Genomic DNA, 10,920 nt, shown 5'->3' on the forward strand with positions numbered 1-10,920 from the left:
AAAAAAAAAAAAAAAAAAAAAAATTTCTAAATTAAAGCTAATTAAGGCTCCTTTAACCTTTATGAGATAAGATGAATCATTTAGTTCTTTTTTGGGTTTTGTTTTAAGTTTATATAAACTCTTAATAAGCACTGGTTATATGTTGTTCTTTGCCATATCAAGTGGCAGATTAATGGGCCATCTGCCATAGATACCAGTGCTCACTTAACTACATATATTTGATTAATCTGTCTTCTTCACTTTTCAGAGGATACAACTGGTTTCATTTTTACAAAGGCACATTAGGAAAAATTAATGACAGCTCTTAAAGGCTCAATGATTGGAACAGTTGAGTAGGTGAAAAAGAGAATTCCTATAAAAAGAACTGGTCACTGTGTACTGTATGTGCTTTTGGGGTTTGTTACTTTTATCTGTAGTCATCTCTAGAATTGTCTGAAAGCTTGCAATGCAATCTAAGTAACTAGCCTTACAATCAACTATTTAAATCTTCTTATTACTGATAATAGTATGCAATAAGATGAAATAATACACTTACTGGATACTTTACCCTAAAGAATAAAATCATCACTTTGAGAAAATCAAATTGCTTCATGACTTTATCACATTTCAATTTCCAAGTTTAGGCTATAAAATTTTCTTATTAATCATTTTAAAAAGTCTTCTTTAGCAGGTTTAGCAAAATTTTTGAAAAATCCTAAAATCCAGAGTTGGAAAGTCTATGTTAAAAATGTCCAGTTCAGATATATTATCAGCTTAAATTATTTTTCAAATCCAACAGAATTCTTAGCAAAAAATATATTTGCATATGAAGATCTAGTTAAATACCAAGAATTTTCTGCTATGCCAAATGTTCTGAAAGAATATCAACTTCAATATTAAACACGCCATAAATGAAGAACTTTTACTCTCACTACTTAAAAATTTAAATAAAATTTCCTTCATTAGGGTAATTTAAATGTTTTTTAGAATAGTAAATAACATCGCCTTTTTGTAGGGGGGGATGTGGTGCTAAGGACTGAACCAAGAGCCTCATACATGCTAGCAAGTTCTCTACCACTGAACTACATCCTTAGTCCTTGAATTTTCAGAAATAGTGATTTTACACTTGTTTTTTAAGATATGTAAGCTATGGCAGAGATATACTTGATTTTGTGGCTAATATTTCTTTGTAAGACCATATATTATAAGGTAAGATTTCATATTATATGTAGAAAGTGCTTTAGCATTGCCTTTGAATTTTATTAAAGCAAGACAGCCCAACTGGGTTGTTACAGAATTAAAGTTGGACTGGAATATTCTCATCTCACAACAATGACCAACAGGCAAAACTGGTTTTACTTTGTTGCTTAAAGGTGGTCTGTTTTAGCAGGCTACATCTACGAATAAATCTCACATGTTACTGCTTGAAGGTGAATCAATGGCTTTTTCTCCATTTATAGTCAATTGTTTTAATGGCCTAAGTTTAACAAGTTTTTAAAATTAATTAATTTTGGTTTTTTGAGACAGGGACTTGCTGTTAGTTCAGGTTGGCCTCAAACTCACAGCAATCCTCCTGCCTCAGCCTCCCAAGTGTACCACCATGCCCGGCTAACAAATTTTAAAACAGTAAATTGTTTGAATTAGATGTTTCTTAATATCTGAAGATAAGCTGTGAGCTTTAGAGAAAAACTGCCATGGAGCTATGCATAGTGGCACACACCTGTAATCCTAGCACTTGGGAGGCTGAGTTTGGGGCAATGAGCTACACAAGGGGCTACAGAATGAGGCATTCTGAGCTACACAATGAATCCATGTCTCAAAAACACCAAAACAAAATCAAACAAAACTGTTATGGACTTGTGTTGAAAGGATACTTGCTATGGGGGCTGATATGATCTGTGACCTACCTCCACTCTTTATGAGGATATCAAAGAGATCGTCCATCTGCTGACTATGTGCACTGGAAATCTACAGCAAAGGAGAAACAAGTTAGGTGTCTTTCATACAAACACAGAGGCATCATGCAATTGGGGCTACTAAGGGACTTTACAGAATATTTCTAATCTATCATTTGATAATTTAGAGAACACTGAGGTCATTGAGAAGTTAAGTCATTTACCTGAAGTGTCACAGCTGAGGTCAACTAAGAGCCAAGCAAGAAATTAGCTCAGTTGACTCCCTATACTTCCCTTATTTTTTATTGCTGAATTTTGAGAGGCTGCTAATACTTTAAAAGTATCTTTATTCATTTGCATTTTGGTAAAAATTTGTATGTCTAAAGACAATCACATATATTTTCTCAGTTTTGAGACTTACCTGACATATAATAAGCTGTACTTAATGTAAATTATCCAATTTGTTTTGATATGTATACTCCTATGAAACCATCAACAAAAATCAAGATAATAAATACATCTGTCCCCCGCTGAAGTCTCCCCATACTCTTTTATAATGTTCACCTCCTAGAACCCCTCACTGACATGCTTTCTTTCATTTTGTTTTGTTTTGTTTGGTACCGGGAATTGAACTCATGACCTCATGCTTGCTAGGCAGGTGCTGTGCTGCTGAGCTATATCCCCAGCCCCTGACCTGCTTTCTTTCACTACAGGTTAGTTTTATAAAATGGATACATGCAATATGTACTTTTTTGGTGTGGAGGGGGACTACCTTCTTTCAATCAGTGTACTAAGATTAAGCCACACTGTAATGTATACTTTAGGAATAGTTCATTCCTTTTTATTGCCAAGTAGTTTTCCACTGTATGGAAATTTTTCAGTATGTTTATTCATTCACTTGTCCATGGACATTTGGGTTTCTAATTTTGGGCTATTATAAAGTTACTCTGAAAACTGTATACAAGTCTTCATGTAGACAGTTTTCTTATGGGCAAAAACCTAGGAGTAGCACGACTGGATCAGAGTAAGACTATATTTCTTTCTAAGAAGTGGTCAAACTGTCTTCCAGAAAGATTGTACCCACCAGCAGTGTGAGATTTCTAGTTGTTCTGTGTTCTCACCAACATTTCATACGTTCACTTTTCACATTTCAGACATTCTATGAAGTAAGCAGTGGTACTGGTGTGGTTTTAATTTGCATTTCCCTGATAACTAATAACGGTTTAACATTTTTTTTCATATGCTTATTTCTCATCCATTTATTTTCCTTGCTGAACTGTCTTTTGCCAAATGCAGGTTTCTTAAGCTTACTGTATGTATGGCATATCTTTTCCGACCATTTACTTTCAAACTATGTCTTATATTTAAAGTATGACTCCCAGAAATACACGCATTTAGTTATCTATTGCTGCATCAAGGATTATGCTGGAATCAGGCACATTTCTGTGGGTCAGGAGTTTAGGAAAGATTTAGATGGGTAGTTCTGGCTTTTGGTACTCATAACGTTGCAGTCCAGATGCTGGCTGGGATAAGTCAACTCAAGATTTGGCTGAAGAACATCCCTAAAAAGGTGGCTTATTCTCGTGGGTGGCAAGCTGCGCTGCCTATTGATGGGAGGCCTCAGGTCCTCTCCATCAGAGCCTTTCCACATGGCTGCTAGAGTTCACATGGCTTTTCCAGAGCCAGCAACCCAAGTGAGAGCAAGGCCAGCCCTGTTATGACCTAGTCTTTAAAGTCAGACACTATCCCTTCTGCCTTTTCTGTTCCTTAGACATGAGTCATTAAATCTAACCCAGGGAAAAATGTCAAGGGCTTTGCAGAATCATCTTAAAAATACCACGCAACATATAGTTGAGCTGGACTTTTTATTCATTCTGCCAACATAAGCATTTTCATAGGACTGTTTACTAGTGTTTACTGTAATTACGGAGGTGGGTAAATTTGGGTCTATCATTTTATTATTTTGCTACTATCCTATCTGTTCTTTGTTGCCCTATTTTTTCTCTTCTGTCCTCAAAAATTTGTTTTGGGTATTCTTTTATTTATTTATATTTATATGTTTGTGTGTTTTTTGAGATAGGGTCTCAGTATGTAGTGCAGGATTGCCTTGAATTTGCAGTGATCTTTCTGGTTCAGCCTCCCAAGTACTGGGATTATAGGTATGTACTACCACCCCTGGTTTGTTTTTGGTATTCCAATTTAATTTTTCTACTGTTCTTTTGAAGCTATACTGTGTTGTACTTTTTCACTGTTATTGTACACATACAATAAACATTGTTTTCACTACTTAATGTACCACTGCTTAAAAAATAGGAACCTCATGCCCATGTACATCCGTTTATTTTCTCTTGCATTTTCTATCAATTTTAAGTACTATGTCTACCCACATTATAAACTCAAGACAAGTGTTCTTTATCTGAAATTATCTTGAGTTTACTTTCATTCTTAAAGGGTATTTTCACTTGAAACATAATTCTGGGTGACAATCCCTTCCACCTTTTCCCCACTAAGAACTTTAAATCTGTTACATTCTTTTCTGGTTTCCATAGTTTTTAATGGAAAGTTGACATTCATCAATTAGTTGTTCTGTGTATAATGTGTTGCATTTCTCTTGATGCTTTCAATAATTTGACTGTAATGTGACTAGGTCTTCTATTTATACATCCAACATCTCACAACTACCAATCTGTGAAAAACTTGGCCATTAGTTTTTCAAATATTTAACTGCTCCATTCCCTCTTGCAAGGATTTCTCCTCTGCCTATGTTACAGTTCGGTACTACAAAACAGCCCTGGATTTGTTTTCCTTTTTGTCTTCAGAGTGGATAAGTTTTAGGGATATGTCTTCAAATTCACTGTTTTTCTTTCTGGTATCTCTACTTGCTAAGTTCATCTGTTCTTTTTTTCATCTTTTTTTGTTTCTTTGTTTTTTGTTTTTTTCTGGTACCAGGAATCAAACTCACGACCTCACGCTTGCCAGGCAGGCACTGTGCTGCTGAGCTAAATCCCCAGGCCCTCTTTTTTTCATCTTGATACAGAATTGCAGAGCCTTAAAAGTAACTGCTACATCTGTTAAGATCCCCTGTATTTTCATTCATTATGAGCATATTTTGTTTACATATTGGTGGATAGTTATACTAGCTGCTTTCAGATTGGTTTAGTCTCATCTCAGCTGATTGCCTTTTTCCTTAGAGGATAGGTGACATTTCCAGATTCTTTATATATTGCACTATATGAATGGATATTACAGATGTTAAATTGTGGATGTGAATTCTTTTATTTTTTCTCAGATCAGTGGGTTCTTTTGTTTTAGTAAGCTATTACCTTGGTTGGACTTTAACTTAAAAATGTTTCTTGGGTAGATGTCTCAATCTCAATGTAGATCTTTGTCTTCAACTAAACTGCTATGAGTCTATTCCTGTCTGCATGGCTTGGGGGTCAGCAGACATGGTGACAGACAGAATCTGGGCCTCTTTTCTCTGTTTTTTTCTCTGCTCGACTTGGTCCTGTGGCTTCTAGGCCATAAAGATTATAGTTTTGCAACCAGTGTCTCTGCCACTTAACTTGACCCCAGAGTAAAAATAGTAAAAAGAAACTTGTGCCACATAACTTTCCTTCTGTGTGTAGATTCCCCACCAGAATATGACTGCTTCTATTCACGCCTGACTGCCTTCATAGAGTTGCTTTTTTGAGCTTTTATCTGTAGGATGAACTACTGAGAGAATGAACCATTGTGGCTTTATTTAGCCATTAGTAGAACTGAGAAAATATATTTAAAAAACCTCAGAATTTTGGAGTTGGGCAGACAGTGGTATATAAAGATGTATAAAAATTCCTTGACTCATGAACAAGTTCTGTTCCTGAACATTCATAAGTCAGATTTGTTCCTAAGTTGGATTTGTTCATAAGTCTGACCAAGTGAGTCTCAGGTAAAGACTCTTCTTTTTTCCCTGCTTTTCTTTCAAGTCTTTAAACAGGTTTTTAGCTTTTTCTTGAATAAGCATTAAGCTGAGTGGGACCCGATGCTGCCACTGATCCTGTATCCACCGAGAAGTTTCTCCTTCTCCTCTATGACTCTACCATGCTTTTTAGATATTACTGTTGACTTCATTGGCAGCAGCCTTCATGTGTTTCGTGACCCTGTCCTTGTTCTTTAGAATTGTGCCAATGGCTGAGTGGTTCACGTTATAAGAATGAGCAACATCTACCATCTTTTCACCTTAGTCCAATCTCTCAATTATTTTCATTTTTTTTTCCATGGTTATTACTTTGCACCTCCAGGCAGTCCCCTCCACATCACTGCTGCTTTTCCTCTCACTGGGCTCTAACCGAGCATGGCATTACTGCACACAGTCGCACGGTACAGTGAGCACACAGCAGCGTAAGTGTGACAAGTCCGGCAGATGTGTGAGCTACTTCCAACATTTGCTCACAGCTATGAATGTTCATAAATCGATATCTGTTCATATCTGTGAAAGTTTGTAACTCGAATGCTCATAAGTTGGGGACTTATTCTGTAGTACAGATAGGTGCTCATTTGAAAACCACAAACCAATGCAGAACTTGTCTCCCTCATAAATGTGAACCCAGAAACATGTAGATACCAGGGATTCCAACTGGCTGTGTTAGCTTAAAGAAGTCTCCTTTTTATCTGAATCAATGAACCTACACGTGAGAATCACGTTCAGAAGGATGTATGTTTTCTTTTATTTTTGTAAAATCTATAGTTAAGTGCTCGGTAATTCATTCCTGCTCCCCTATGAAGAGAAAAGATGGACCATGGGAACAAACATCTGTGTCAATTCTTATTGAAGATATTTAAACCTATTTCTGAAATTTGGCTTTCCTTGCACAGATGAAGGTTCCTGCTGAGTCAGGAACTAAGGAAATATTTAATGACTAGAAAACTTATCTTTCCTTGGTACTAAGTGAGTATTAAGGGGCATATATGGTAGGTGCTTCCTCAGGCTGCCCATCATGGCCTTCAGCACAGCTGTGTGTCCTCTGTGAGGGTGCCAAAGTACACACTGCCCCAGTGCCACAGTTTCTGCTGATGCACACATAGGCTCCTGAAGAGTCCAGGCAATCGCCACATAGCTATGTGTACTCCCTGCTTGAGGGGGCTGGTTTGTCTGTTGCTCGCTGGAAAAACCGAGCCCCTGGCCCCAACTTCCTTAGGTGTAGCATGACCTACTGCATATGGTTACCATGTGGCCCCAATGGGTCACCTGATGGAACATGCAACATGCTAGTGGGCACAACCACGCTGATGTTCCTACTCTTTGCCATAATTCCCAGTCTTAGGTCCACTGTGCCCTGCTGACATGTTTAGCCCTTGTGCTATGAGTCTATTGTTGAAAGTAACTTTAAGTTTTAAGCTTTGAAGAGAGCTTCAGAGGCAGGGAAACTAGGAGGAGTGTTTAGGGAATTGATGACAAGTTTATGCTATTGTTGGGTACTTACTATGGGCCAGATGCTTTTTTTTGGTCTTTTTGAGACAGGGTCTTGCCAAGCAGTTCAGGCTGGCCTTGAGCTCACTTTGTAACCCAGGCTGGTCTCAAACTTGCAACACTTCTTCTGTCTCAGCCTCCTGAGTGCTGAGATTACAGGTGTGCACCACCATGCCCAGCACCAGATGCTTTTATAAATAGGAACTGTTAACTTCTCCCATCTGTTGGGATTGCTGTAGCTACTCCTGTTTCTCAGTGAAATAAAGAAAGCTGAGAGGAGGGGAAGCACCTTGCCCAAGGCCCTGGTCATGGGTGAACACTGAGCCTAGTGAATCCTGGAGAACCACAGATCTGTCACCTCCAAAATGCACTTGCCCAATCTAAGCAGTCGCCTGTGTGGGCTGCAGGGACTTGAAGAAATGAGGTGAGATCAAGTGGACTTAGGGGCTGGGCATCCTTCACTGATAGCCAGAGGAGGTTCAGTTCACTCTGATGATGACCTGACAAATGGTGGCTTTAGAAATGAGGGACCTCAATAAAATTCACGCCCTGGAACAATCACATCTTCCCCTTACATGACTGACCCCTTGTCCCAAAGGAAAAGTTAAAATCCAAACCCTGAATTTCTAAATAGAAAGTAATTACAGGTTATACCGCTATGACAAGTTCTTTGGGATTCTTTACAATAAATGACATTTCAATGTTAAATAACCAGTTAAAACATAAAGCTCCTAGCCATTATCTTGTGTTTCTACTCAGGCAAGTCAGTTTTAGACAAGTGAGTCAGTATAAGGCTGGTCAAAATTTGCAGGTGATACATGAAACAAGCCTTATGAACCACAGCCTCTGCCCTCACTTACCTCTGGAAGGGACGATTGTGCACTGCGCGTCTGCTTGATGGCTTCCTCATAGCGGGGCGGATCTTTTGTCTTTGTGACTGGGGTCCCAAACAGAGAGTGCTGGACGACAAATTGCTGGGGTGGTGGAGGTGAGCTAGGCTGTCATACACGAAGGAGGAACATGTATTAGCTCTTGGCAACAGGCCTGCTCCAGCCTGGCAAGACTCAATTCTGCTATCTTTCCCACAAGGGCTAACGCATGGAACTCACAAACAGCTTCCTTAAGCACCTGTGGCTGACCTTCCGTGGACAGCTCATCTACACTACAACCACAGCTGAGCTCCTCTTGACAAGGTGCGACCACTGTATTTTTAACTATGTCCCCCATCAGTACTGATACTCAGTCACTCCCAGCCAAAAGCACCTTGCACCCCAGTGAGCACTGTGGGGACTCTGGGCACACTGCAGTACCTTGCTGGGAGTGTTGGGTCCATTTTGCATGGAGGGGAGCGGGGTGGTTCTGGACTGAAGACCGCTGCTGGAGGTCTTAGCAATAAAGGGCTGCTGGACTGCTGGAGCAGATTGTCTTGCATATGGAAGAACTGGATTTGGTGCTGAGCTTGTGAAAACCTGTAATGAATACGTATTTCACCATCAATGTGTTCTTTTGCTTATCTTTTTTCCCCCCTCATCTTAATGAAGTAAAGAAAGCCACGTGTTACGGTAGGGCTCAGCAAAATTTTGTACAGGGGCACACAGTACTAGATGTAAGGTTAGTGGGCCATGTAGTCCCTTTTGGAAGCACTCACCTCTGAAGCAATATGGATAAGTGGGGGTGGCTGTGTGCCAATAAACTACAAAAGCAGGTAGTGGGCAGGGTTTGGCTTGTCCATCCCTGTATTTTAAGCCTAAGTAGCTCCTTTACCCAGTGACTTGTCTTTGGTGATTGTGCAGATGGCACTCTTAGGCGAGTGTTTGCTCATGATTTTTCTCTTAAACGATGGATTCTAGACATTCCTCACTAAGATGACCTCCTCTATTCTCATGGTTTTAACAGTTCAGATAAGCTAACAACCCCCCAGCCCGCCTCTCTACTTCCATCTTGCTCCCAAGTGCCAAATCTATATCCACATCATCCTCCTGGGTATGTCAAACTCAGTATGTTCCACACTGAACTTTCTCCTTTCCTCCCAACACCCAGCCTTGGAGGAATAGCAGTTCTTGGTTTTGCTTCAGGTTTTCTCCTTATATTCAGATGAATGGTGCCAAATGGTAACTACCTCTGCTTTTTCTACTTCCTAGAAACCCTTAGAGCTGGGACTCTGCTCTGGGCTGACCTAATCCAGGTCCTCACTGTCCCCCTGGCATGCTGCCAGAGCTCCTAGCTCCTGAAATCACACCCCTGGTCCAGCATCTACCACATCCATTAGCTCTCTTGCCTTCATCTGCCTGTCTAAGGAGCTGTTTTCTGTTGTGTAAGGCAGACGTGAGAAGAAACTCTGTGGGCTGCTGGAATGTTCTGTTTAGCTTCATCAAGAGCCCAAAGTTTTGGGCCCTTTTTCACAAATGTATGTGATACATTGACCATATTGCTGATATATTGCCGTGTTTCACAGGATGGGTATGGTGGTGCACACCTGTAATCTTAGCAATTGGGAGGCTAAGGCAGGAGGATCACCAAGAGTTTGGGGCTAGCCTGGGCTACATAGTAAGTTCAAGGCCAGACTGAACTACACAGCAAGACGCCGTCTCAAACAACACCAAAAACCAAACCAGAACAAATAAATTTTACATGATTGATAGCCCCTATATTTCTATCATAAATGTTTCTTAAGAAGTACTACCTCTATGTATGAGGAGTTCTACAAGTATGCTCCTATGTTAAAAAGTTGAATTTCCTTATATTTGTTGAAAATTTTTGTCTTTAAACTGGAAGTCATGATTTCTAATTCTAGTATTTTGAGACTTAGTGTCTAAGCCCTTACTTATCCTATCTGTATGTTGTTTTTCTCTTCTCCCTAAATCAAAGAACATTTATTAAACTGAGCTGTTCTGAAACTTCATAACATACAACTATGATTCCTTTTTGAACTGTATTTATTGAGGGACAGGGAGAGTTGTGAATGAGAGCACATGTGCTAATGTGATTGCTGCCGTCTATCCCTGAGGCTTAGCCTAGCCAGTTCAGACTATCCTGAGGCACAGAGACAGCATAATTATTAGGTTCTTTTATGTTTAAGATGAAAACTGGGACTCATAGTTCTCAAGGTTTAAAACAGAAGGAGCACCTGTTTTTGAGGCCTGAAGATTTTTCTGGCAAGGAGATGTGCACATAGCACCCCCTACTGGATGAAAGGGAATTTTGTTAACTTAGGAGCTACTCAACATCAGAATTTGGGGTAGGAAATCATGTGGAAGATGGTGAGTCCTACAGCAATACCATTTTAAAGATAAGGAAAGGAATGCTTGGAGGAAATGAACTTTGCATGAGGCCATGGATGGCAGAGATGGTGCACTGCCATGATAAAGCTTTCTGGCTCTTGACTATAAGCTCACAAATATACATAGATATAAATATCTCACTTGGGACAGCAATGTCAGATATCTCTTTTTCATTTTCAAATATCGTTTCCAGCCAGGCGTGTAGTGCATGCCTGTAATCCCAGCGCTTGGGAGGCTGAGGCAGGAGGATCATTTTGAATTCGAGACCAGCCTGAGCTACAAAGTGAGCTCACGGCCAGCCTGAACTGTATAGAGA

At 39.7% G+C, this 10,920-nt stretch overlaps 1 protein-coding gene across 1 annotated transcript in view; it reads right to left on the reverse strand.

Annotated features, from left to right (window-relative positions):
- The window catches only part of Mkl2 (MKL/myocardin-like 2), a gene marked incomplete in the record, with an annotated part of 190,947 nt that overhangs the window by 6,509 nt on the left and 173,518 nt on the right, over positions 1 to 10,920 (reverse strand). Inside the window, 3 exon segments of the mRNA XM_013517824.1 lie at positions 1,887 to 1,947; positions 8,184 to 8,321; positions 8,634 to 8,792. Coding sequence (XP_013373278.1) covers positions 1,887 to 1,947; positions 8,184 to 8,321; positions 8,634 to 8,792 — 358 coding nt within the window.

This window comes from Chinchilla lanigera, unplaced genomic scaffold (genome assembly GCF_000276665.1).
Source record: "Chinchilla lanigera isolate Chin_1 unplaced genomic scaffold, ChiLan1.0 scaffold00041, whole genome shotgun sequence".
Taxonomy (NCBI): domain Eukaryota; kingdom Metazoa; phylum Chordata; class Mammalia; order Rodentia; family Chinchillidae; genus Chinchilla; species Chinchilla lanigera.